Source organism: Didymosphaeria variabile, assembly GCF_027946475.1.
Source record: "Didymosphaeria variabile strain IMI 356815 chromosome Unknown scaffold_6, whole genome shotgun sequence".
NCBI lineage: Eukaryota > Fungi > Ascomycota > Dothideomycetes > Pleosporales > Didymosphaeriaceae > Didymosphaeria > Didymosphaeria variabile.
In genome coordinates this window covers 3,717,483-3,744,960 of record NW_026611625.1, presented here as the reverse complement: position 1 = coordinate 3,744,960, position 27,478 = coordinate 3,717,483, and the positions used below count along the sequence as shown (strand labels likewise).

Sequence of the window (27,478 nt, the reverse complement as noted above, 5' to 3'; positions counted from 1 at the left end):
GGTCGACCCCCGCAACATGAAAGACAAGAACGACCCGAACCGAGGGCGTGCATAATTATACACTGTGGATCAGTAGTAATCGCCTAGGCACAGTCAGTGCAGTACATTTTAATCGTCTACCATGTCCGCCATACACGACAGCCGCGTCGACGAACGTACGCGGAAAGCATCTTCACGGCAACATTCCTGAGGCAAATACATTTCTTATGGAGCGCGGCTCGGGGGCCAGTATGCTAAAGAAACGATGGTCAGCGCTGCATTGGAATGGTCGTCGGCTTTTCGAATAGCAGTTAGTGATAGGACTGTTCCTGCGACAGATACCTGTGATTACACATCAACGAAGTGAGATGGATGGCAACTGGATTGCGTGAAATTGAACAGCTAGAAGGAACAGATAGAGTGAACAGAGCCCTACCAGAGGGTCAATTCCTGAGACCTGATTGCCGAATGAGGAAACCGATGCGATGGACGCCTTGACTCCCGTCCCGGAGCCTTGTCCGTGTCACATGCTGTTCCGATACCAATACGCCTCCATTTTAACGCCGATCAGAGAGCCGCAGCTATATACACCTACGTGCGCTTGACGAAGGAGACATTGAACACCGCATCTTTCAGCGATGAGGTGCCACCGACTGTGAGCGAGCCAGCGCTGGGGCCAAGGCCTTGCATGTTGCAACCTTCAGGGTCTGTCTTCAAGAGGAGTTCCTGGAAATAACCCTTGCAGTCAGCCTTCGTTAAGAAGACGCCAGCAGAGTTCACGGGCTGCTTTGCTGGAGTGACGGCGACTTGAAATTTGTTAAGACACGGTAATACCCCTCTGATATACGAATGACTTACAGTTAACCGCCCAATCACTCAGCTTGTTGTGGTTATCCTTTTGCTCAACCAGAGCGTTCAGCGTCTTGTTCTTGGGTCCGCTCAACTTGAAGTCGATGGTCTGAGTGCAAAATGTGCCCTCAGGCAAGTTTTCGGGGTACGCGCAGGCCGGCAAGATGCCAGCACAGGCATGATCAAAGATCACGTCGCCTTGCTCCGGACCGATGACAAGCGACATATACTTGTCGGCGGTCACATCGCACGTCGCAGCCGTGCCTTCAGCAGGTTGCCATTCTGTGGCATTCTGTCGAGCAAGTAGAGGAGCTCCCAGCGCAGTGGCCAACAAGCTGTTAAGCAGGATCGTAGTATACATGTCGTCGTCAAGTATAATGGAGATGTATGAGGTAGATCAGCAACGTGTCTATACTCAAGTTAGAGTGCGGCTAAAGTCATATGCAGCTAAACGTACTCGCGGAGGTGATCAACACTGGGTATATTGGGAAGTAGCACAAAGACAGAACGATTCTTTCATCAAGAAACACCGAGTATTCCAAGTTTTGTTAAAAGTGAGGTGGCTAGAATAGTGAAGCAAGGAGTGACGACAAAAGAAGGGCTAGGCTCCGAGGAAACCGACAGTCAAGGTACCGCGTTAGAGGACAGCTAGCAGAGAGAGGAGGCCAACGTATATGCGAAGCCCGTGGTTCACGCCGCCGTCATCGATATTACCTCAGCGTGTCCGTGCTAAGTTCGGGCCGCGTTGTTGCATGTGAATTGTGCGCGCAATCCTGCGGTAATGTCACTTGGGGCTGTGAGCATCGCCAACCTTGTTGACAGGAATTGTGACGATCCTGTGAAAATTAAGCAATCGTCAGGCGCTCAGATAGATGAATGGTGTAACAATGTTACAAGCATGGCGCTGTGAAGAGGATGATGCGGAGATTGACGGAAGCGGCCATGTGATGGTGGGAAACCACCGACCAATGGGATCGTTGTACCTGAAGATCGAGCGTCTGGGGTATGTTTTGAAACGAGCGATCTCTGCTTCATGAAGGACAATGTCGGACCCTGCAAAATGGAAGGAAATGAGGTCATGCGGGAGATGCGCGTTTCCGCTGTGGAGAAAGGCGATGCTATCGATAGGTAGAAGGTGGGACTGTTGGGTTGAATGACGAAATCACGAGGTATAAAAAATACGCTATTCAGATGTTCTTTGAAGCGGCTGCGATCAACTACATTCTAACTATTTGGTACCCGTAAAGTGCTTTGCCAATTATCTTGGTTGTTGCGGGTGGTCAGCGAATCTCCGTTGGTGGTGCAAGGTGCAGCGAGTGCGCACCGGCTGGGTCATGCCTTCGCCCGAGTGCAATACGATCTTCATCAGCAGCTTTTCTGCTGAGACCTGAGCTATAGATTGGCCTCTTTGAGGTCTTACGCCCAGTCTTCCTTGATGAGATCAGCCGCCTTCTCTGCTACCGCATACACCGTCGCCTGGATGTTTCCCAACGTCTCCAATGGGAACACGGATGCATCCACAACTCTTAAGTTCTTGGTCCCATACACTTTCAGTCTGCTGTCCACCACACCTCCGATCTCCTTCGACATCATTGCGCATGTACCCACAGGATGGAAAGTGCTCAGCAATCGCTCCTTGACGATCTCCTTTGCTGCGTCCAAGTCCGTTGCCATTTTGCCCTCGGGTAATCGTCCACTTGGTTTGAGCAAAGAGGCAAACGGCTGGGTCTCAACGATCTTTTCTATGTACTGCGTCTGCCGCGCTAGGACTTCCAGGTCTAGCGGATGAGAGAGATATCTCGGATCCAAGATCGGCTTGTCCCTTGGGTTCGCAGATCGGATGTGGCAAAACCCGCGTGAGAATGGGTGGTTGTTGACCGCCATGATTGTGATGAAATTCTTAGGGTTGGTTGGTGCGAGCAATTCTTTCATTTCCGTCTTTCCGGAAGAGATGTTGAGCTGAAGTGGCAGCATCATCGCGTAACCAGCCGCTTCATTGGGTTCCAAGATCTGGTTTTGGAGCAGTTCATACTGTTTCTTCTGCCAAATAGGAAGATCTGGGCCGTCGACGTACTGATTTATCAGCTTGGCGATCTCATCATGGCTCACACGACCATTCGAGTCTACGAACGGAAGCATAGTGACACTGATTGGTATGCCAACGAGTGGCCCAGACTTAGTTGTCATGTATTGCTGCAATGCAGCCTGTACAATGTTAGGATCCCGCATGACGTCCGCTGAGATCTGATCGTCTGCAATCTCGAAACATGGAGCCGATATGGCATGGTCCTGGAGATTCTCGCCAACACCGGGGCTATTGAGGACCACGGGAATACCATGCTTCTCGAGGAGTTCTTTTTGGCCGATGCCGGACAGCTCAAGAATCTGAGGCGACTGGATGGTCCCTGCGGACAAAATGACTTCTTTCTTCGCGAAGATCTCGTGATGAGCGCCGTCGTTCGTTTGCACCCTTACACCAGTAGCCACAACCAAGCCATCGACAATCTTAGTCAGTATCTTCTCAACGAAAGTCTCGGTTAGGACTTGCAGATTGGCCCTCGTGGCAACCTCTGACGTGTAGTAGGCTGATGCTGCGTAGCCGCGAGTTTTGGTGCCCGGATCGATGGTCAACCCACAGACAAATGTACCCAGCTTCTCGCCTTCAATAGGGTCATCGGTATTGCACCAGCCAAGCTTATCGAATGCCTTAACCCAAGATGCCTGGAAGGGTCCATAGACATCTGGGATGGTCACAGGCAAAGGACCCTCCTTACCATGCAACTCTTCATTGATGTAGTCAATGCTGAGAAGCTTCTTTGTTTCAGGACTCGGTGGCGTGAACCGACTGTACTTGCGAAAGTACGGCGCAAGCCCATCAGCGTCCCACCCATTGTTCCCGAGTGCTTTCCAGGCTTCAAAGTTGGCCTTGGAAGGATATACATTTGCACAGAAGTTGATTGCGCTAGAGCCGCCGAGCACTTTGCCTCGCGGGTGCGGGATCTGCCTGCCATGTACGTGCGTCTGTTGGCAATTGTCAGACACGTGCCTCGGATAAAGCGTGAGATTATACTGCCGTGTCCAACTTACTTGAGGCTCGGTCATAAAGTCCCAATCGTATTCAGGATCTCCATAAAGCGTTGACAGCATACCAACAGTGTCGATCTTTGGGTCTCCATAACGATGCTTGCCCGCTTCGATCAGCAACACCTTCTTGTCTTCATGTTCGCTTAGGCGGTTCGCGACTACTAAACCACCAATGCCTCCACCTATGACAATGAAGTCAGGGTCCTTCATGGTGAGTCTATCAAAAGATGACACACACCCAGTATGTGGAGACATCTTGACTGCTCTTTATTATCTTTTAAGATCACAATTGCTGTGTATATTGTGTTAAAGGGAAGGTCCCGTCGCGGCTACGCACGCAATGGGAGGCATAGCACTTGTTCCAAACATATAAGCGGCTTGTAATCAGGAGACAGTGGCTCAACACTCCTGGGTCCACCATTGGGCGTTTAATGATTCGCGCGTCGGTGTATACCATGAACGGTCTGCAGCCGAGAAGTCCCAGCCGCGGAACGTGGCATCCCATCCGCCCCGTTGTCTGCCGGGAAACAGCACGCGTGTGGCATAGAATCATGTGCCAATACTGTCGCAGTTTTGTCGGGTCTCTTGGGCGTTCAACAAACCGTTCCTGATTCGAGCGCAAATGACCCGCAGCGGAGTCGCGGAAACGGGCGAGAATTAACGCGGGTGGCACAGTTACTGTGACCCGACAGGAAACAGCTGTGCCGCAAGAGATACTAATGTCGGTTCATACCCTGTTACAATTTGACCAATAGTCAGTCTCAAATCGAGCCAGATAGCAATTGCAATTGGTCCAACTCTAACAGGGGTACAAACCGGCGTGCCTACCTATTGTAGTAGCACAGGGGATGACACCAATAGCAGATTGCACAGGTGGGCGTCAAAGTGGGACGGCACACGATCTGCGGCTTTTGTTCTCGGACACACGTTTGTCTTGTGGCACAGTTGCCCATCTGCTGATAATGTCGCAACCATGCCTTGGATCTGATGAGGGCTTCGAGTACCAGAGGTACTTTATGGAACGGCATCCGGCACGGACCCTGCTAAAAAGATTGCTTGAAGAAATTGGAGAGATCATTCAAACATTTGCATCAAAATGCAAGTGGCGCGCCATTTGACTCATATACACTTATCCGGCGCTGCAGGCTGAGAGACAGACACCATACAGTATGCTACCCACTGATCCGGTGACAAAGACAAACATCTTCAAGTTCTCGATAGTGACCAGACAGCTGGTGGCCAGCTTCCTACTTGTTGGAATTGCAACCACGCTGGTTGCGCTGCGGTTCGTTGCGAGACGAGTGCGCAAGACCAAAATATGGCAAGTGGTGTCTGCGAAGTTGCATTATGTCATTGCGGTGTAGGGACTGACCGGCACATAGGTGGGACGATGTTGCCGCAGTCGTTTCGTTGGCATTCACTTTCGGTAAGCGCAAGCTTTGCTCTCTACCGTTGGTAGTAACGAAGGATACTGGCAGCGTGGCTCTTATGGAATTGCACTGATCAGTAATTGCAGGAATGCTTGCGATGCACGTCACATATGCCAATCATGGCATGCGGTACCACAGCACTGAACTTCCAATCGCCAATATAACATTCATCGCCAAGCAACTGGTAGTCTACCAATCCGTGTACTACGCAGCAATGGCCAGCGTAAAGCTATCCTAACTATGGTTCTACCTACGGATATTTCCACAGCCACAGTTTCGAAAATGGATATGGATCTGTATGGGCATGATAAGCGGCTACTGGCTGGGGAGTATGCTTCAAATATTCCTCATATGCACGCCATTTGAAATGAACTGGAACCCAACAATTCCTGGCGGACACTGCGCGAGTTACAACGTGGCATTTGTCACCATCGGGATCTTCAACATGATTACCGACTTGATCATTATGCTGCTCCCCATTCCCTTCCTCCGGAACATACAGATGGCGGTCGGAACGAGAATTGGTCTTGCAGCTATCTTTGGCATCGGGCTCTTGTACGTATGGACATGTGTCATGCGACATTGCGAGCTCACAACCTTCTAGCGTGACTGCAATAACAATCATTCGCATCAACGTCTTGCGGCATGTCGATTTCACCGACCTGTCTTACTCCATGCACAACGCCGCTTTCTGGTCGGTTGCCGAGCCTGCTATTGCCATAATCAATTGCTGTATTGCAACGTTGCGTCCTCTTCTCAAGATAATCTCACCATCTCATCTGTGGAACTCTAACAAGGGGAGTACAGATCACGCAGGATACTCTGGCGATGTTAGTAACAGGAGACCACTGAGGACCAAGCTTGGATTGGAGCATGACGAATATCCGCTTACATGTGTCGAGGGCGATACAACCACCCCAAAAGTCATTGGGGAAGACGAAGAGAGGCTATATTGCGGAAAGAGTGATTTAAATAGTGTGATTAGCACGAAGCGTGCCTCTTGAGACACGATTAGAAGGATTGGTGGCTAGGATGTATATCGATATATTCAAGGTCATTCGGAGCATTCCTAGTACTATTGAACGTCAGTCGTGGCCTGTTCCAAGGTCGTCTTTGAGAGTTTGCAAAGCTTCTTAGGAGATGGGAGATCCGCAATCCGACTATCACGTGCTCTATTCGCTTAGTCATATCACCCCAAATAAGCGTTGGCTTGATGCCGACCTTTACATCCGCAAGGCTGCCGGGGCCATTACAGCCTCGTCGGCTCGGGCCCAAAACATCATCACGTAAAGCCTGCAGTCTCATTCGTTCTGCTTTGCTGAGTGGCGCTAGTTATCCTGCGATAGGCTCAGTCAACGGTGTGCGCAACGCCCCAGAATTTAGTGGAGGTTGTTGTGGCCAGATTGTGCGAAGAGGGACATGCGAGTCCGCGAAACCTACGCTTCGAATCTAACACTGCTTGAGGTTCGAACGTCTTGGAACTTCGTGCGGGATATAACCTATATTTGACTTTGCAACCACGTCTTTCGTGTTCGTGTGGAGATCAGCCTCGCGATAAGGGTTTGCATATCTGTACCTGGTTTTAGCCCCCTTCCCAGTCAGCACTTGTGCTCTCACTAAAATATTTGGTCCGTGCGAGTCCGCAATTAGGTAAAGGAGAAGCTTGAAAGGGTGTCATCGTGCTGACGAAATCAGCCATATGGGTCCAGCTGAAAATATTAGGCGCTTGGTGATGGCATGGACGATCTTTTGCTGCTATCACCCATCAGCAACCGCCCGAAAGTTGTTGTTCGTAGCAAAAGCTGTACCTATCAGGCTAGATATCGGAGGGTCGACCCAAAGCTTATGGCTGCTTCTAAGGCTGCAGGTGGAAGCCCACATCCTGTGGTTATCTGCCACCACGTGCAGATGCACAGCAGAGCCTTGTCGACATCGCCCCGTGGGGGCTAAGCTGAAGGCTAGACATAAGTGCCAGGAGACACCTAACGAAAACGATAGTTCAGCCTCGTAAAAGTTTTTGCCAAACTCACTCTGCTACGTTCGAGCCCCTCCAAAAATGAGCCAACCGTGGGCAGACCAACCTTATACTCTTCTTCCGTTGCCTGGACTACCAGGACAACCCACTGTATGTCATATCGTACAATTCATGGGCCTTCTAACGAAAATAAGAGCAAAGATGAGAATATACTCACCATCGCCGTCGAGATGGCCCACGTCCACAACTTGATCCTACGGGGAATGAACTCGATCTATCACCAGTGCGAGCATGTAACGAAGCCGGCAGACATTGCGGACTTCGTGCTGTATATCAAAACGTGGGGCGATATGGTCCATCACCATCACTCCATGGAAGAAACGGAGGCTTTCCCCCAATGGGATGAAATCGCCAAAGCAGGAGGAGCCTCGGAAAGCATCACGAGCAGGAATATCGAGCAACACCATGCTTTTGAGGTGGGGTTCGAGGATTTCAGAACATATGCTGAAGAAATGCAAGGAGGAAAAGCCGAGTATGACGGCAAGAAAGTCAAGGCCATGTTGGAGAGCTTCGCAGCAGTCCTCAACGAGCATCTACATGACGAGGTGACAATGATTCTTGATATGGAGAAGTACGATGGCGTAGCGCTGAAGAAGGTTATGGATGCTGCAGCGCAGAAATCGATAAACTCCGCGGACCCGGTATTGTTTCCCATGAAGGCGTGGTTAGAAGGTCATTGACATATCACAGGCTGTCGTCGTCCCCATGATATTTGGATGCTGCGACAAGACCGCGCCCGGAACGGAGAACTTTCCGCCGGTTCCATTCTTCATGCCATACTTGAACCACTTTTGGTTCACGAGGAAGCATCGGTCCATCTGGAGGTTCAATCCGTGCGATAACTGGGGAAGACCGCGACCTTTGCCTTTCTTGGGCACATCGTAGGCATGGAATATGTCGGAAGATAAATCACCCCTGGCTATGTCATTTAGACGATGGAAAACCACAAGTCGGGATTATGGGTAGGATAAGAAAGAGCAATCATTTGAGGCTTTTGGTTTCGCCTCTCTCTACTTCCAGTCCATGATCATCTCTTACACCCCTTTCTTATGCACGTCATGTTACCTTACTGTTCCTTTGCTTTATATTACAGACAACGATGTATCGTTTTTCGTTTTCCATATAGCCTGACGAACAACAAACTCAGACTTAGTGAGCTCCTCGCGGGTCAGTACTGGAGAAGCCGTTACATTATGCAGCAAAGCTTGGAAACATTCACCTCATACGAAGATTCATTAAACAGTATAACGCCAAGATCGACGTCATGGGCTATAGCAAATGTACATCGCTATGGATGGCCGCCTCTGAAGGTCATTTGGAAGCAATCACGTTTCTTATCGAGGAAGGTGCTGATGTAGATCTTTCAGATGGAGATTTTGGACCGCCTCTACATGTAGCTGCACAAAACGGCTGGTTGGACGTTGTGCGCAAGCTGTTACAGGCTCGAGCCAATGTGAAAGCATACGGTGGGTCCACCTACAACGCTCTTCAAGCAGCTGCAAGGGCAGGCCATACCTCAATAGTGAAAGAGCTCATAGAGGCTGGTGCAGAGCAATAGAGGTGCGTCTTTTCCACACGCGGTTTCTAAATTACAGTTTCTCTTTGCGAACTCAACGTCAAGATAACCGTGGACCGCATCCCCATGTGCTGATCTTGGAAAGCTTTCCCACATCACACCGAAATTTTGCTCGCATCAGCTGTTGGCGCCGGCGTGCATCCGCTGTCGTGGCTGCCCAACGGTCGATCTTCCACTCCAGGGCTGGATCGAACCATCCCCAATCATCTACACAGACAACCCTCTCAATCCGGCAACTCCCCAAGCCCATCGATCGCAGCACGGGTAACGTTCTCCAGATCCTCATCTCGTTGCTTGGTATCAAGTGAGGAGACAGCGGGGTTTTGGCTGAGCTTACCCTGGATCACCACCACACCTACTCAAACAGGCAACTTTCGCAAACCGTCAATGACTGCGCGTAAACGGCCGCGTAATAGGCTGAAAGGGCTATGGAGTGATTTACACGTGAGCGTCAGACTGCTGACTATGGGATCATCAACTCCGCAACTTCCAATGACCGTAGTCACTCAACGACACGCATCTCCACCACTGCCATGAATCGAGATTCATTTCTTCTGTAACCATCATTTTCTCTTAAGAATGATAGCCTACAGGTGTTCGTTTCATCGATCGATTTCTCTTACATTATTACAGTAAAACAGGCAATGGCGAAGCACCCCTTTCACTCCATTAACCGCTTTCTCTTACACTATCACAATAAGACAGGCAATAGCGAAGCCCTCCCTTCCTATCAACATCCTCATCCCGCAACATCAACTCCCAGACTAGAGAGATCGTAGGCCCGCCTTCTCAGTTCCTTTTACAACTCAGCCTCGAGTTGTTTGCATCCCGTTCTCGCTGTCGTGTGGACTCGAGCAATATTGTCATCGGTGAAAATGTCCCGGCAGGGGTCCGGTTGTTACGGCCTCTTGACTGCCACCGTCCCTACGATCTATCCTTTCACAAAACAACATCTCGTCGTTCGAGCAACATCTTACTCTCCTCGTGATCCCAATCTGGAAGTGCTACACGCAGTACCATGACCTGCGCATATTACATTTTACTTCCACCCACCACCTCTTTCTTTCCCTATCCTGGCCTCCCACGGATCCCTATCGAGCGCCAGAAGGGTTTCTGACCGCACATCAGCGTCGCCCTGTCGCGTGAACAAGTGCGCGGGAGATGTCTCCGTACGGGACTCGTCGAGACGCGGGCGCAGTCCGCAGGGGACAAAGAGGCGTGCGAGATGCTAGACCGCACAGATTCGTGTTGTAGGGGCCATTCTAATTGTGCGAGCGTGCAGATAGGGCTAGATGAGCCGCGTTCTCGGATTGACCGCGTATGAGGGTTTTCCCGTACTGGCGATATAGGGCGTACGGGCGCTCAACGCTTAGTGGTTGATAGGCCATGTTTCCTACCGTATCAGGGACCCATACTCATTCCTGCCAACACAGTCTCCAGGTAGTTTAATTCCTATGGCGAGTGCTTCTTGGCGCTGTCGTGAGCAAAGGCGACCGTGTAGAATTTCAACCAGCGCATATTTTGCGTTTCGGTATTAGTGGATTAAGGGGTCGGGCGTAGCCAGCGACTTCGAAGTTCAAACGCTCTTTGTCGTCGCCTTCGACGGGCTAGGAGTGCGCTTCGATGCGGACTGGTCCGAAACCGCGGGATCGGTCTTGTTTTTGTTTAACGTGGAAGCGGACCTCGAAGGCAGGAGGCGGATATCGTTGTATCCGGGTGACGTGTTGGCATTGGAACAAGTACATGATGGGTTCTGAATGATAAAGAGCAGCTGGTTCAGGACGTAAAACTCGAGTTTCAGTTTGATGCTGTACACGACGGTCTTGTAGGTCGTCTGGATTTCGAAGTTGTTGGTGAACTCGGTCGCGAGTAGGCTGGCATCCATGGCGATGACGATGAGGTTGACAAGAATCAGGTGTCGGATCACTTTCCGCTCTCGCGGCCCCTTGAACTTTAGGATCGGGTTGAGAGCGCGATATGCCCCCCAGATATAAAGGCCGGCAATGATCCACTCCTGAACAGAGAAGCCAGTGAGCTGTATCTTTTCGTAGATGGTGAAGATGTTGGTAAGTGAGTCGGTGGGGCGTATGTTGATGGCCAGGTACAATCCTGATACTGGCAGATGGAGGGCGATGAAGTTGAATACGATCATCATCAGCACCCAGCGGATCTTCTGATCGCTGACCAGATGTAGTCGCGAATAAAGGACTACAGCCTGACCAGTGACCATGGCCCACCAGCCCAGGACAATAAAGACACACATTGGCACGTTCGGCGCCAGGCCGAAGTTGCGCAGCAGCACAGCGGTCGCATGGACGGGGATGCCAATGCATGCGGTAAGCATGCTCCAAAAATACAGCCCTTTGCGGGTTTTGAACCGGTGGAAGATGGTGAAGAGAATCTCGATCGAGTTGTAGACGGATATTCCGTAGAAGGCAGCTATCGTCATAGCCTTTGGCAACGACACATACGAGGGCCCCGACTCGCCCGCCATACTGATGTCGAGAACCAGTGGAAACAGCTGGGGTGTTGAACGATCACAACAGTGAAAAACCTGGGATCTGATGAGGAGCAGGCGGCTTTGTTTTTAACGCCATGCTCCGGTATGCATGGTCCCAACAAGCTCTGCTTAGCTCGGGTGGAAGTGTTTCCCCCCGTAGCAGTGCGGTTGCAGTAAAAACGTAGCGGGCGATGGCCGCCAATCGGATGGCAACAAAGTCAGATAGCCACGCGGGAAGCACAGAGACCTGGCGTTCGGGAGGCTTGTCGAACAGGATCCTGCTGGTTGCGCTTCATGGAGCCCAACGAAGGGGATGAGACCTGGTTCAGATTACTGGAGCACAGATGGCACGGATGGGGAATGCTGTCTTGGCGTTGCGTCCGTTTCCGGTGCGGGCTCGATGCCAATCCCACTAACGCTCGTGATCTGCAAGCGACAACGAAGCCAAGGAACCCTCTCGGTACCAAAACGCTAAAATCATCGCCAGTGCGGCGGGATGATACCGAGGACCCCCCTTTGGGCTTCACCAGGGTTGCCCAAGATGTGGATCGACACTCGCCATGTGGACTTGTCGTGTGTTAGATCAGGTTTGTGAAATCTCGTGCATCACAGAATGCAAATCTCCTTGGGCAACGAAAGAACTGGATAGTGATGTAAGTCTGATCCGACCAAATGCATTGCGCTATGAAAGCGCATTCCTCAGCGGCGATGGAAAGGAGGGTAACGCTACGCCAGCTAGGTAGGTTTGCCGACACGCCACTCACAGCACATGTGAATGCCTGCTTCCGAACCGAACCATGCTCAAGGGGAAGCGAGGATTTCTCTATATTAGATGCATCCAATCTCGATTCATCTCAAGAGCTCGTGCGAGTATTTAGGGGGTCAGATACCGGAAACAGGTAGTAATAGACACGAACAGCCATGGACGGGTCAAGGTTCTTGCGGCGCAGTAGGGCACTCGCCAATACCACTAATCGGTTCGTACCCCAGGAACGTCGCTCATTATTATGGGGGCAAAGAGATAGGGGAGAATCAAATATATGATGCCGAATCGTCTATTTGAAAGGACGGAAATGCTGGAAGAATACTAGTGACGGGTGGCTCCCAGTCACCATAGGCGTCCAATTAACACGCCGCAATCCAGAAGTCTAGACATTCCTATCCACCAATTCCACTCCGGGGCATCGGAAACTCTGCATTTCTCATCTTTGCTTTCTTCCAGCAACACAGGTCACTACAACTTACCTCCATGGTCTGACAATCGATGAAATACTTCACAATCTCAATGCCTCAGAGACACGATTGCAAGTTCGCCACTTCGATTCACTGACTTTCCAACGCCTTTGAGAACACGTGCTTTGCCCTTGACGAAAGCCGAGAGACAGCAACGAATGTTCGGACTTTACCGTTCCCGCACCAAAAGCGTCCTACACATCGCCTCTCCCAAGATGAGTAAACATATAATCTAATCAACCTTGCATTCTCGAATTTCCAGAGTAAAACAACGCCAATCCAAGTGAGACAGCCTACCTTTCCACCTCTGCATCCGTGAGCTTCTCACGGGCAATGTCACCGTTTCTTCAACCGCAAGACAACGACAAGTTAACCCCGTTCAGACATACATTCTTAGCAATAAAGCAGCCTAAGTAAACGACTCACTGTCCCGCCGCTTCAACTGCGCCTCTACCTCCACCCAGTCTTCCGACCCTACGGCAAGCATGCATTGCTCAATCTCTTCGAAGTCTTGAGAGCTATCACGAGCGATCGTTCAGAATTTGTCAAGACAAATCCGCACCACAGCTGACGCGCCCAGCTAAGCTCAAAACTACCTGTCGATTCCGCACTGTTCTTCAATCTCGGTGGGAAAAGCAAGACCGACTGCTGGCTGTAGGTGATAAGGCTGAACATTTGGATCCCCACGGAGAAACTTTGCTTGATGTGGTACGACATGCGCCACCATCTCTTCAACTGACATAGATCGATTGGACGAACCGTCAGCCGTGATGTAGCTCAACATATTCATATTCGAGCAATCTTTCATAGCAGCGTGGCCCTTTTGGAATGTACGACTGCCATGTAGGGGCGCAACGTCGAGTCTCACATTCATGACTCTTCATAGTAATTCCTCTGTTCTACCGGAAGACTCCCATTCTCAGGCTTTAGTGGAAGATATGTGCCTCAGATAAATTTGCGCAATCACATCATCTTACAATAAATGAAGCGGAAACCAGTCCAGCGTTTCCGGATCTTGATCCAAGCAACGATTACTTATCAACGAGCCATTGTCTCATCATATCGGAGAATCCAAGACACAGTATAGCTATTCTTTTGATACCGCCACTGCTGGATCATAGCAAGCAGCTTCAGATACAAGGCCGGTATCCTCTCGAAGTTATTTTTAGACCTCGTACACAGACTGCCCGAAAACACTCGACTCGTCTATTCTGAAGTTCCCAAAATGCTTGGAGGAACATCATACATGCTCATATATGTATAGATCGCCTTTGCACAAATATGTCTGTACATCAGACTCGTCCCACAGGTTCTTCCCTTTACCTTCCTTGCTCCTCCACAAAAGATTGCAAAACCCTTCATCTTCCCCATCTCCTAAATACACATCGCGAAGCCCCAATGCGATGAGAACTGTTACGGAAGGTTACACAGTTCGCGCAGGTATCAACTCTCGCATGTCCAGCGGTGCTGTAAGTCAAAATCTTTGCGATGTTTCGTCGTTTCGTCTTGGGCGCCCGAATGACACAAGCATTATACAAGATTCGATGTTGTATCATGTGAACACAGTCCAGCGCGACGTATAATGTGGCGTTCGCTTGAATGGGGCCGTAACCCACCGTCATGTACTGAATAATCATAGACACCGAGAGTAGAGTGCTGCAAGTATAGCGCGATAAGTCTTCGGTAGCTATGAAAGTAGGGCATCGGTTAGTACGGTCATAGTAGATTGCCTAAAGGCCAATCTCCCCGCTGTACTGCGTTACTCCACACCCGGACACTTCACAACATATACACCACCGCAAGATACGCTACGTCGTTATCGATTCTTATTCTCATTCTCGTCCTCGCTCATCCTCGTTGTCACGTCTATGAACAAGCGCTATCCGAGTCCAATCATGTACTTTCCAATCCGACTCACCGCGCTCTAAACGCAAAACATAGGCCTCGTTCTACTCCCAAACATTCGAAAACAAATCATCACCACCGCCAAAGCCACCTGCAGGCTTACTCGTGGAACTCGTCTGATGCGTGGTGGTGGTAGTGCTCGTTGAGACGGGCGCAGCGCTGCTCCATCCGCCAAAGTCATCATCTTGAGTGACAGTAGGCGCACCCCACCCTGGACTCTTCGGCTGCGTATGCGTCGCGGTTGCTTGCGTAGTCTGCGTCTGTGCGGGAGCGGGAGAAGCCCACGCATCGGTGCTACCCCAGGCATCCATGTTGGAGAAGCCGGAGAAGGTGGCTGCTGGTGCAGCTGCTGGGAGAGAAGTGGGCTGTGGAGCAGCGGGTTGGGAGAGATTGAAGGCGGAGTTCAAGGGCGGAGACGCCATTGCCTGGACGGGAGGCTGGGGTGCGGGAGCCGGGGCGGAGGGCATCGAAAGATCGAGGAGGTCGTTCATGCCCGAGTTTGAGGGCGCGGGTTGCGCGGGGGCGGAGGAGAACGCTGAGTAATTGCTTGAAGCGGGCTTTTGTGCTGGTGGCGACTTTGGTTTCGAGTCGAAGAAGTTACCGCCGCCGCCGAACATGCCTGATGAGGTGGATGGCGGTGACCTGGTGCTTGTGAAGCTGTCTAGACCTGAGAATGGAGATGGCTTGGGTGCAGGTGCTGCCGCTTGGCCAAAGGATAGACTGCTGAATGCATCATTCATGCCTCCGAAGCCAGACTGCTGCGGTTGTGGGGATTGCTGCGATGGAGAAGCAAGACCACCGAAGGAGTCTTGACGCGCATGTTGTTGGGGCTGCGGAGGCGCTGCGGGCTTTGCAGCATACAAGGACAAAATAGATTGCTTGAGATCCGGTCGTGAGGGTGCTGCGGCTGCGGCTGCCGGGCCTGTGCTTGAAGGCCGAGCAGGTTGTGCTGGCGCACTTCCTAGGAAATCAAGCCCCAGCAAAGAATCGCCGGCCTTGGTCTGCTTCGGAGGAGCAGGCTCTGCCTTCGGAGGAACAGACCGTGCTTGCGGAGGCCCTGTACTTGCTCGCGGAGGTGCTGGTGTCTCATCGCCAAACAGATCAATGGCGGGTTGGGGTGGGGGCGCGGCTCGTGGCGCCGGAGGCGTGTGTGAAGATGTGCCGCCGAGGCGTTGCGATGCGGACCGTTCGATTTGGACTTTCTCTTGGACCTTCTTTAACGGCTGCCGATGTTAGCCTAACGTTAGGAACGGTAGACTGGCGAGGCTCACCATATCATCATCTTCAGCTTCCAGCGTTGCTGGGTCTGGCATAGGACCGTCCATGACCCATCGCTTCGACTCGTACTTTGTCCGAATGAAGTTCTCAATCTTGCTGCTTTGCGATTAGAATGGTCAAGGCTGCGAAGGCTGAGAACATACGCTTCGGATGGTACATGTCCAGACGCCAATTTGGCTTCCCAATATCTATCCCTGTCAGTGTGACCTTCTCTCATGTGCGAATAGACTGACTTGTTCGCGCGCGCATTGCCCCACTTCAGCACGCTCTGGAGTTGTTCGTCGGTCCATGAATCGAGATCCACTGATTTGACTTTGCTGATATGTGTTCCCATACCACGGTGAATACCGGAGCATCTACTGAGTGTCAACGCACGCAAGGAGAAGAGCGGTGGCGGAAGGCGTACCGAATGCACACGAAGATGCCTAGATTCCAGCTGGCCCATCGGGGGTCTGTCCTTTGTATGAGCGCACCGAGATCTCCAATTTTGAAATTTCTACGCACGCTTGTTCCTCTTGCAATCTGCGCAGCTCTTGTTTGCTTCAATCTTCACCAAGCTCTTCAGCGTCTGGCGGTTCTGCTCCGCGCGATCGGCGGCGGGATTGGGCCGCCGAGACATTGTGGGCGTATCGTCGTGGGCGCGGGGCTAGGGTAACTAGATCGGAGAGGGGAGCGCAGACAATGGGTAGTGGAGAGGTACGAAAGAATGAGGCTGTCGCTCGCGTGGACGACTTCTATATACAAGTCCACAAGTCCGAGGGGTCTGGTGCTGAGGATAGCCCAAACGTTTGGCTTGGCAGACGTCTAGATTTCTGATTGGCCAAAGCTGCCTTGTTCGCAGTGCTCCTGTTTGGAATGTGAGGTGTCACTGTAGGGTCATGTTTTCATGCGAATATGCCATGCAATTCAATCAATTCATTTGGTATCATCTGTAACGCCAGTCCCATGCCCGTGGTATCGTATGCTACAAACAAACAGCGTACAAGCTACAATGCGCCGCGCAGTGATTCGCATATCAAGCTGGGCCAAATTGCCAGTCGTCCCAGTCCTCATCCTCTGACTCGCTGTCTTCATCGTCAGCCTGAGGGGTAGGAAGAGGTGGATTATCGTCGTGAGCCTCCGTCGCCGTACGTTTCGCGCGAAGAGCCTCTCTCTGTTCCCGCAGCTTCTTCACCCGCTCTTCCAAACCGTCCATCTCCTCGAACTCATCTTCGAGCGCGCGGGCGGCTTCATCCTTTTCGTCCTCCATCTCCTCGTCCCTCCGAGCTCGTTGTGCGCTCTGCTCTTCCCGCGCCTGTGCGGCCAATTGTGCAGCGGTCATAGGTGCGGACTCGATGATAGCGCCAGTATATGATATGGGGTTGCGCTGGGGTTGTTCGGCTGCAGCTTGGTCCATCTCAGCCATGAAAGCGTCCAGTTCCGCATCGGCGACTGGTAAGATTGGCTCCGCGACATCAGGCTGCTGTATTGCGTCTTCTATCGGTGCTGCGGGTGCCGCTACTACGTCTGGCGCGGTTGCTTCTGCCTCTTGTGCGGCTCCATCGTCGAAGAATCCTGCCGGAACACCAGCTTGCTCCTCGGTCCTCGTCCGCTTCCGCTCTTCTGGCCTCTCATCTACGGCCTTGCGCTTCTTTGAGGTCGGCGCGGATTGCTTGGGCGCTTTGGCTTGCTGACGGGCAGCTCGTTGCTGCTTGAGCATAGATCGAACGTCGGCCATATTGGAGGAGATTTTGCTTGATCGAGTGTCCGAGAGATAGTGCTTAGTTTGGGAGAATATGAGTGCGTGCTGCGTCACCGGAAAAGCTTAGGGAAGCTTCCAGCGTATAGCAGCGGAGGACGGGCGGCAGTTACTAGTTATTGCCAAGCGAACTCGGGCCAAAGCTCCACCTTGCGCCCGCGTTTCTCCTCACCACCTTCACGCCCACACGACACCAAGCGACAACGCCATTCGCGCCCACGCCGTGCTCCTTTCTCTTTACGCCTACATATTTCGTCGCGCGCTTCTCGGCGCGACCCATTCCGTTGTCGTCCTCCTACCCGCCCGCACAACTGCGTCGACAGCTCCCTGGTGAGCCACCGAAGGTCCTGTCGCAAGGAAGCTGCGACCCTGAAGTGGCAATCGCGACACGTCTCGCAGTATCTGCGCCTTTTCTGGGGGCAAGGGGAACCCGCGCGCTTGTTTTCTAGTTAGACGCCGCTCTCTGTTGTCTGTGTGCTTGCGCAGCAGCCCGCAGCGGAGGCTCCAGCCTTTTTGTAGAACCGTGAATTATCTGCTCTTTGCGTAACTTGACAATCAGTCGCGTTTTTCTGAGCCCACATCTGCCCGCTTTCCCACCATGGCTGGTAAGCACACTCCATCGCGTCTGCGGATGTCAACGTTTCGCACCACGCGTCACGCCACCTCGAAGCCTCGCCATGATGCTAACATGATTGCGATAGACGAAGTGCGCCGCTCCGGACGCGCCAACAAAGGCCATCATACCAAGAACGCCGATGCCCTCGACGAAGTCGTAGCTGTCAAGCCAAAGTCGACGAAGCCCAAGGCGGACAAGAAGTCGAAAGGAGCAAATGCCGCTTCAGGGCGCTCACAATCCGTGCCATCCGTCGATGCTGAGGAAGAAGAGGAGGGGGGTGAGGAGATCATTCGATGTGTCTGTGGCCAGACCGAAGACAATCCCAACGACAAGCGGGAAATGATATGCTGCGACACCTGCCAGGCATGGCAACACAACAAGTGCTTGCACCTACCCCAGGGTGAAGAATACTGGGAGAACAGGACTTATTACTGCGAGCAATGCAGGCCAGAGGAACACCAAGAGCTGCTCGCGCTCATGGAAAAGGGCGAGAAACCGTGGATCAAGTGGAACAAGAAAGGCGCGAAGCCTCCGAAGTCGCGTCCGATTGACGTGAAGCCAGGCAGCAAACCGGAGAAGGCTAAAACAGCTACACCTCAGCCTTCGCAGCTGGCTGCTCCAAGCCCTGCCGCTACCCAATCCAATGCGCCCAGTCCTGCCCCGCCTGCTTCCATCGCTGTCCCAACCGAGGTGTCGATAGATGGCCATACCGTGAAGGCTGAGTCTAAGGTAAGTCGAGCCTCCTGTAGAAAGTTTACTTCATCTGACGTGCTCCAGCCGACCAAGCCGCAGTCTCCGCTTGGCGAAAAGCGACGACATGATTCCTCAGAGAAGGATAGTTCGAGCAAGAAGCGGAGGAAGCCCAGCGCTCCTAAGAGCGAAATCGCTGCAGCCCCGACAGGCGCATCCGACATCAACGCTCTGCCTGCCAAGCAGAAGCAGGTGACCGAAAAGTTGCGGGATACTTTCGTTCCACTAATTACCACTGCGTCGGAGTCTCGCGGATACCAGATACCAGAAGGTCAATCTGCGCAGTCTATCGCCACTCGACTCGCGTTAGAGATAGACCATGCCGCTTTTCTACGCCATGGCGAACCGGCAGGCATAGAGTCGCCCTATACTATCCAGCTTCGCACCATCATCATCAACACGAAAAGAAATCTCGGCTTGGTGGACCAGTTACTGTCGGGAGACTTGAAGGCAGACGACATCGCTTCCATGTCGTCCGAAGAGATGGCGAGTGATGAGAAACAGAAAGAATATGCCGCTATCAGAGAGGCGAATGAGAAGCAGATGATACTCACTGAGGAGACCGGTCCTCGGTTCCGCAAAACGCACAAAGGTGATGAGCTCGTAGAGAACGACGCTGCTACTTCTACTCAACAAGACGACTTCAGACCGCCACCGCCGCCACAGAATGATGAAAAGCCCGTGTTAGAGTCTCCTACACAAGAATCCCATACGGCGGTGGAGCTGCCCGAAGATGTCGGTCGACGCGAACCCATCGCTGTAGACACCAGCGCAGGAGCAGATAGCGCGCGACGGCCTTCGACGAATTTTGACATCAACTCTGTCTTTGCTCAAGTTCGCTCGCCGCAGAACGACCAGCACTCCTTTCTTCAAAGGCGTCAGAGCTCAAATCAACAACCCGAGAAGAGTACACAAGTCGATGCAGACGTTGACCGTCTCCTCAAAGACGAAGATGGCGACGTAGACATGCCTGCATATGCCGATGAGACCATTGTCTGGCGAGGGTCTATCGAGATGCAGCATATGGAGTCCTGCGCATCGGTCGCCCGGTTCGTCGCGGGAGGTGATTTTGGCAAAGCCATTCCATGGACGAAGCTCCTGTCATCCACGCTACCTATTGCAGGACGCATTGAGGAAGCCAGAGGCGATGAATATATCAGAGGGCTGGCGACCACTGGAAGCCATGATGTCGCCGTGCTAGCTTTGAGCCCAGTCTCTTCTGAGGGACGCACAGTGATGGATACTCTATACAAATACTTCCACGACCGTAACCGATGGGGAGTCATACCAGTTGACAAACTTGACAACGAAGCTATGCGCGACTTGTACGTCATACCCATACCAGCAGGGCCCAGCAACCTTCCCCAGTTCATGGATCTCTTGGAGTACTGCACGATCGAAACGCCACGGAAAGACGATATGCTACTGCTTGCGCTCGTTGCCAAGCTTCCAGATATCCAGCCTCAACCTGTACAGTACCCACAGCACGACACCTCGTTGAACCATACTCCCACTCCAGCGCAACCTTCAAACGGCGCAAGTGGACCTAGCCCTTCCCCGCTGACGAATCCTCACGGCCCTTCATACTCGCCCGTGGGACCGTCGTTCCCGCCCAACCCATACCTCGCGCAGCCAAGTAACGGCTACAGTCCGACACCCCCGCAAGCCGCGCCCTCGCAAGCCGCACCACCACAGGCAACCGATTCAACACCTTTCGACCCGGCCGCCATTCTAGGGCCTTACATGGCATCCCCTGTCGTGCAAGAGCTCCTGCAGAATCCGCACACGCGTGACACGCTGTATAACCTCAAGGATCTCCTGGATAAGGTGCCTGCGGCACAATACGACATAAACGTGCTGTCGCAGTGTTTGTATCAAAAGAATGCTATGGCAGCGGCTGCTAATTGGAATGGCAATTAAGGCTGCTGGCGGACGTGTAAGTGAGAGCTAATACAAGGGGATCGCGGGTACCCACTTGCTTGATTTGAACTGCTTGGACATTGTTTCTGATTTTAAAAGGTGGTGCTCTGTTTCGGACCCGCTGTTCTACGGTCTTCGGCGACGGTTTTCTATTTCACGCGATTGCCCTCAGCTTTCGTCACGGCGCATGGGAGTACGGACCGGGCTACTACTTTCTATACCCCGGGAGGCGTACTGGGGTCAGGCGATGGTTCATTCTTTGCTTCGGTGGACTTTCTTGAGTCGTGTTTTGGATCTCAGGGCGGTGGGCTAGTTGCTTTACGTGTCTGTTCATTACGGAACGATTCATTCGTGGCGGTTCGTCAAAATATAGTTATTTTTCATGTTCAAGTATGCTCTCCAAGATTGCGTATGTGCAGGTGGGAACAATATGTGCAATTGAGAGTAATGATGTGTAGCGTAGCTGCAAACGCCTTGACGCCGAACGCTTGTGTCCCTGTGCCCAAACGATAACGCCGAGTATGCGTACGCCGCCAAAGCGTAGTGATATACATAGTATCCAGAGCAGTCATCAACCCTTCTGCCGCCGGGCCATTCTCTCTCCCCGCCGCTACCTCCGCGCGAAGACCCCCCTTCTGCTTCAGCACGCCTCAAGTAGGCCCTCATCCGTGCATCTGCCTCTTTTCCAAGATTCGCTTCGCATACCATCTTCCTAATCCACTCAAAAGACAAGTCTGAAACCCCAGTACAGGACTAGTATAGTCCCAATGATAATCCCACTCAACTTGAGTATCGCAACCTTATTCCCGCTCTGCGCCATGCGCGTCAGTCGCCCGGCGGAACCTTTCAGGGTTGTACCGAGGGACGAGAAGGTGTCGGATGTGTTGTCGATGAGCGTGTGGTCGCGCGCGTTGTCGTAGATGTCGACAGTGACGCCTCGGAGCGCGGAGACTTTGCTGGCTAGCTCGTCGAGCCGTGAGTTGTTCTGTCTGGGGGGAAGTTAGAGATGGAGGGAAGGTCCGAGAGGACGAGATCAAAAACATGGGATTTAGAAAGCCAGGCGGAGGTGGAGGACATGTATAGAGAGGGAAGGAGGGTGGCGTACTGTTCCCGTTCCCATGCTTGTGAGGACATTGTGAGGGCGTAGGGGGTGGAGTGCTGCGGCGCGCAGGGGTTTCAGTGGTGTGTTCGGTCCAGATGGCGCTGCAGGAAATGGTAGCGGCTTTGCGGGACGAGGTTGTAGGGCGTTTTGGGTGTGCGCTCCGTGATGTCGTTCGCGGAAGTTCAACAACATAGCGCTTGAGGCGTGAGGCTCGGTAGTGACGATGGAGGTCGAGACGCTAAAGTTAGCATGCGCTGTGATTGGCTGTGTGTGGGGCTGTGGGTTTTGTGGGGAAAGGCTCCCTGGATGAACGTCTGTTCCTCCATGTGTCGTAGTAATTCATATTCGTTTGGTTGTGTCATATAAATCTTTAGAAATTCGTTATTTACTCGCGGTGCCAATTTAGATTATCTCGAAGGGAGTCCTTACCCATGCTCCAACGAACCGTGGCCGTTCGGTAAAGCAGGCAACCACCACAGCTGCATATGCAGACTGTATGATCCTCAACACGTCATCTACCTCTTAGGACTCAACTATACACTAAGAATGCAATGCTTGAGGGCTTTGGTGTCTGACACACATTGCAAAATCGTTTAGCATGGCCGAGCTGTGTGACTTTTGCTGCGAACTTGTGTTCTCAGCGGACGGGGTTTCTACGTACAGGAAGCTGATTCGGCAGCTGCGAGAGCTGACTTCGGTACCAACATGCCCACTCTGTAAAGCTTTTCTGGGAAGCCTTCTCGCAGAACGCCCGGACGCAAGATTGTTTACCGAATGCCATTTTGCTCGGCGGTCGAATGGCAAGGGCTTAATACGACTGACGATATCATTTTCCCTCGGTAATAACCACTGGATAGACGAGACTTCCCACTGGATGATCGCGTGTGTAAAAGTTGAGTCAGTCACAAGAGATTGAAATCATTGAGTTGACAGCGACCAGTGCATCATGCAGAGGCCTCGAAACGTTTCCTTGAGCGTGCTGATTGGAATTCGCACACCATGGACATGACAACTAGATTTGCCAGCGTTGACAAATGGCTTGATGAATGCGTGTCAGAGAGACATGGCACACATAAGCGCTGCTCGAAGCGTCAGATCATCGTTAAAGGATATCCTAGTCGTTTGCTGAGCCTAGATGAGTTCGACACTTCTGGGTACGTGCGACTGGTCGATACGAGATATTTGTCCAAACCAAAGCCCCAATACACTACGCTGAGTCATTGTTGGGGCCCATTGGATGGCCCGCGCCCGCTTGAGACGAGGAAAGCAAATCTAGGGGCGCACAAAGCCGGAATCAAATTCGAAAGCCTTCCAAAGACTTTTCGGGACGCTGTCAAGATCACTCATCATCTTAATCATGACTTTATCTGGATCGATAGTTTGTGCATAATCCAGGATGATCGCAAAGACTGGAAACATGAAGCTGCCATGATGGCCGCCATCTATGAGAACTCATTTTTGACGATCGCCGCCACATCATCCGAGAATTGCGAAGGAGGATGCGATCTTGAGCCTTGGGACTTAGATATCATCCAAGGAAGGGCAACATTTGGTCCGAAAAATGGTCCGAATCGTATCCCTTACCTAATAAAGCTGAAACGTACTCATGAATCATGGACGCAATCGGAATGCCGGCCACCTCTTCATACTCGAGGGTGGGTGTTGCAAGAAGCATATCTGTCTCGACGGATCTTACACATGGCGACTCGCCACATGCTCTGGCAATGCCGGAAAACATTTGACCAGGAAGACGTTAATGTCCTCATAACAGAAGACGAGGTTCTGCCGATGGAGCTGAGCTCAGTTGGATTTCACTGGCATGGGAGCACAACCATCACAAGCGATCGGATCTGGCAGAAAATAATCGAGCAGTACCCGAGAATGAACTTTACATATCCAGGAGATAGGCTACCAGCATTTGGCGGAGTTATACGTTTCCATACGGCAATGCGGAAGGATGGAGCGTTGCTCGGACTTTGGAAGAAAACGATCGCCGATGACCTGGGGTGGACGGTTGCTGGGCCGCAAAGCTCCAGGATTCCGGGACTGCCTACCTGGACCTGGCTCTCCTCTGAAGCTGCACATATAATTCCACTCAAGGAGACCAGGTCTATCATGCATCGACTTGAGCTCAAAGATTGGTGTATTGCATGGCAAGGTCAGCCTTACGTTTCCAAGCTTATAGGTGGTATCCTTCGGGTAAGAGCAAGAATTTTCGAGACTATCGATACCACTGTCAATCAAAAAAAACACTGCAGTGAAAGACACCTTTCGAAGGATAATTATGCAACCCTTCATAGATTCTTGGAAGAGGAAAGGCGGAGCACTGTCAGCACGAGAGTCTCTGATCTACAGCCGCGATATCTTCATGACCGACAACACGACGGATGACAAGATTACGTATATGCTGCTTTGCACTTCGACTTACAATCATGCCAGTGGAACGCTAGGATCCTACACGGAGACGGTTAACTTCCTAGCACTTCTTGCGAAGGGAGACATTCCCGGAAAATATGTACGAATCGGCTTCGGCAAAGCTGAGATGAGATTGCAAGATGATGCATCAAAGACGGCTCATCCGAAGTGGCCACAAGATGGATTCTCGGAGTATGTTTTGCGAACTTGGACACCAGCTACCATTGAGCTTTACTAAACTCGGATGCTGTCAAATCGCTCTCTTCTCACTGCTTCGGCTCTCTCGCAATAGAGTCCGTACGGTCCCGCCGATATCCTCCGCTGAAATGGAGCACTGAGAATACTCTCAGCACCTCACAACGCTGTTACACCTCTTTAATAAGCGCCTGGACGTTATCTGCCTCCGCTTTAAATTCCAGCAACTCTCCAGCGCTGAATACCTCGCACAAGCCCAAATTTCAGGTCCGCCTAGTATTCAGCACCGGGACGGGCTCGGTGCATTCCGACTATTCAGGGAATCCGGGGTAGACTGCGACTGTATCTGCGGCTTGGGGTAATAATGCAGCTGTGAACAATATCTGCTTATTCGCCATTTCCCGGAGAAATATTGCGATCCTGGCCACCAAACAGAGAAAAGGACGATGCGCTTTTCCAAGCTTTGTATATTCCGTAGCAGAGCAGCATACCGTTCCTCGTACTTGCAAGCTTCTTCTGGCACGCCTCACCCTTGCTAGGAACCCTCATTAAGAGTGGATCTCCTAGTGGTGGAAGCTGAAGCTCGGTCCTCCGTGTACCATCACCACCAATGTTACACATCCAGCCAAGCCACTAAGCCTTACCTAGGTAATAGTGCGCTTGTCTGCCTACTTTTTCGGTACTTGTTTATGTCTAGGCCGGGGTGAACGTTTGAGCCAAGTCTTCGTATCTGCCAGCGCGATAAGTCTTATTCAGATAGCAGCTGGGCAGAGTGGAGCCCCCCGCAAAAAGGCATTCAATTACCGAAAGCGCCTTGGCTTTGGGCAGGACAAATATCGAGGTCTTGCTACTAGGTGCCGTTCCGCCAATGGGAGAATTGAGGGTTGGGCGTGTGAACGGCGGAATGGGGTGGGCTCTAGGGGTGGAAACTTGGCGATGAGGGCAGTGAAAACGGTGACACTACGATAGAGAGGCAGGATGTTGTATAAAGGGCTGGGACAGTCCTCCAGAGATCTGATTCCTCACCTCGCATCCAACGGTAAGTCCAAACACCACCAACAATGAAGACTGCTCAGCTCGCCGGCCTTTTGGCCCTCCTGCCCGCCGCTTTGGCTTGCAACGCCTACACTGGCGGTGTGCCCGCGGCTACGTCTACCAAGTCGAACAGCGCTGTCATCGAAGTCAAGGCTGGTCAGGTCTTCGACTGTGGATGGGCGAGGTACGATCGTGGCAGTGGTGCTTGCAATGAACAGGCTGAGGGTGGTAAGTGTTCCTATACCATGCCCAACTCACTATCTCTTTCCCAACCGCCTATATATATAGCCACGGGGTTGACAAACGAACAGGCGACTCCGACGCGGTCTTCCTCCTCCGCTCAGGCGCCACTCTCCGCAATTGCATCATCGGCAAGAACCAGGCCGAAGGAGTCCATTGTGACGGCCCATGCAACCTCGAGTATATCTGGTTTGAGGATGTGTGCGAAGATGCTATCACTATCAAGAACGACGTGGCTGGACAGGAGACCAACATCGTGGGTGGAGGTGCGTACCACGCGTCAGACAAGGTCGTCCAGCACAACGGCTGCGGTAAGTGCCCTCCCTCCCCATGGCTAAGTCAACAAGCATCAAGCTAAGTACACCAGGTACCGTCAACATCTTCAACTTCTACGTCGAGGACTACGGCAAGCTCTACCGCTCTTGTGGCAACTGCAGCAAGCAGTGCAAGCGCAACGTCTACATCGACGGAGTGGATGCCCAAGATGGTGGCGAGTTGGCTGGTATTAACAGCAACTACGGCGATACCGCGACGATCAAGAACGCGTGCTACGATACTGCTCATCCGTGCCAGATGTACACTGGCTGCGCTGGTGGCTGCGAGCCGGCTAAGGCTGGGTACTGCAGCGGTTAAGCGGTGGTTGAAAGATTGTTGGGTGAGATGATGGGGTTGGTAGAAGGCTTGATGTTGGTCTTCTCGCTAGGAGTGGAGGCTCCGGTGTAAATAATTTGCTTCTCTGTCGATATCGTTAGTAGAATCGATGAGGTACTGGGAGATCTGCGTGAGAGAAAACCCGGGATCGTGCACGTCGCGAAATCGAAAATGCAAGACCGCGGATCCGGGAACTAGTTTCACCCAAGCAAGCTAATGTGCGGTACTGATACCAAGGCATTGGCCGACTTGTACGCTTCTACGCAAGATTAGATTGACGTGCATACCGCTCTTCACTCCTTGCTTTTTCGGCTTGGCCCTTCACTACTTTCCATCGCCGTGTGCACGCCTTATGACGTGGATATAAGCGTGCCTTGGAAACTGGACTATTACGCAAGGGGATAGGAGGTCAAAGGAGAATAGCTACGTGCGCAAAACAGACTGCCCGGCGTCCATAGGTGTAGCGGTAGAGTCTATCAAGCGCGTACACTTCCGCGAAGATTTAGGCGAAGAACGACGTCAAATGGATCGCGGTCCGACGCGACGACAGCTCTACAAAGGTGATATAAGAGCTGCTTTTAGAGACGTAATTGAGACACAGACTCAATGCGTGTCACCGATTGGCGGGTCGCACCCGAGCTGTGATGAAAGAAAGGTCGCGCAGAAGCGGGAAGGGGCGTTTGTTTGGGTCGCGCCTCGCTGTGCCGCCGCTCTCGCCCCACACTTCAGTGCTTGCGACGATTGCTCTTCTCTCTCACTCCAGCAAACTTGCAAGCCCTCTTCCTGTGTGTACCGTTCCTTTCGTCCACACCAAAATCATCACTCACGCCATACACAAGGCCAGCGTCTCCCAACACAAACACCTCCGCGGCACTTACGGCGCGGCTGTGGTCACATCCCTAGCGGCCGAAAGTGAGAAAGCGAGAACTCGCGTCCAGCATCATCTC

At 52.2% G+C, this 27,478-nt stretch overlaps 8 protein-coding genes across 8 annotated transcripts; 3 read left to right on the top strand and 5 right to left on the bottom strand.

Annotated features, from left to right (window-relative positions):
• Positions 1-2,244: 2,244 nt before the first annotated feature.
• On the bottom strand, positions 2,245-4,122 carry N0V89_009130 (uncharacterized protein; the record flags this gene model as incomplete). The annotated part of the gene is made up of 1 exon (XM_056217883.1): positions 2,245-4,122. The coding sequence occupies one exon, from the start codon at positions 4,120-4,122 to the stop codon at positions 2,245-2,247; it is 1,878 nt and encodes a 625-aa protein (XP_056069439.1).
• A 3,425-nt stretch (positions 4,123-7,547) lies between these two features.
• Positions 7,548-8,057, top strand: N0V89_009129 (uncharacterized protein; the record flags this gene model as incomplete). Its single annotated transcript, XM_056217882.1, has 2 exons — positions 7,548-7,556; positions 7,602-8,057. 2 exons carry the CDS (start codon positions 7,548-7,550, stop codon positions 8,055-8,057), a joined length of 465 nt encoding a protein of 154 aa, XP_056069438.1.
• A 2,472-nt stretch (positions 8,058-10,529) lies between these two features.
• N0V89_009128 (uncharacterized protein) lies at positions 10,530-11,447 on the bottom strand (the record flags this gene model as incomplete). The annotated part of the gene is made up of 1 exon (XM_056217881.1): positions 10,530-11,447. One exon carries the CDS (start codon positions 11,445-11,447, stop codon positions 10,530-10,532), a length of 918 nt encoding a protein of 305 aa, XP_056069437.1.
• A 3,188-nt stretch (positions 11,448-14,635) lies between these two features.
• Positions 14,636-15,923, bottom strand: AGE2 (ARF GAP with effector function(s); the record flags this gene model as incomplete). The annotated part of the gene is made up of 2 exons (XM_056217880.1): positions 14,636-15,795; positions 15,920-15,923. The coding sequence occupies 2 exons, from the start codon at positions 15,921-15,923 to the stop codon at positions 14,636-14,638; spliced, it is 1,164 nt and encodes a 387-aa protein (XP_056069436.1).
• Positions 15,924-16,884: 961 nt separating this feature from the next.
• Positions 16,885-17,586, bottom strand: N0V89_009126 (uncharacterized protein; the record flags this gene model as incomplete). Its single annotated transcript, XM_056217879.1, has 2 exons — positions 16,885-17,556; positions 17,578-17,586. The coding sequence occupies 2 exons, from the start codon at positions 17,584-17,586 to the stop codon at positions 16,885-16,887; spliced, it is 681 nt and encodes a 226-aa protein (XP_056069435.1).
• A 619-nt stretch (positions 17,587-18,205) lies between these two features.
• Positions 18,206-20,893, top strand: BYE1 (Transcription factor bye1; the record flags this gene model as incomplete). The annotated part of the gene is made up of 1 exon (XM_056217878.1): positions 18,206-20,893. The coding sequence occupies one exon, from the start codon at positions 18,206-18,208 to the stop codon at positions 20,891-20,893; it is 2,688 nt and encodes an 895-aa protein (XP_056069434.1).
• A 721-nt stretch (positions 20,894-21,614) lies between these two features.
• N0V89_009124 (uncharacterized protein) lies at positions 21,615-22,027 on the bottom strand (the record flags this gene model as incomplete). Its single annotated transcript, XM_056217877.1, has 2 exons — positions 21,615-21,882; positions 21,999-22,027. 2 exons carry the CDS (start codon positions 22,025-22,027, stop codon positions 21,615-21,617), a joined length of 297 nt encoding a protein of 98 aa, XP_056069433.1.
• A 3,639-nt stretch (positions 22,028-25,666) lies between these two features.
• Positions 25,667-26,513, top strand: N0V89_009123 (uncharacterized protein; the record flags this gene model as incomplete). Its single annotated transcript, XM_056217876.1, has 3 exons — positions 25,667-25,868; positions 25,952-26,191; positions 26,248-26,513. The coding sequence occupies 3 exons, from the start codon at positions 25,667-25,669 to the stop codon at positions 26,511-26,513; spliced, it is 708 nt and encodes a 235-aa protein (XP_056069432.1).
• Between the last annotated feature and the right edge of the window lie 965 nt (positions 26,514-27,478).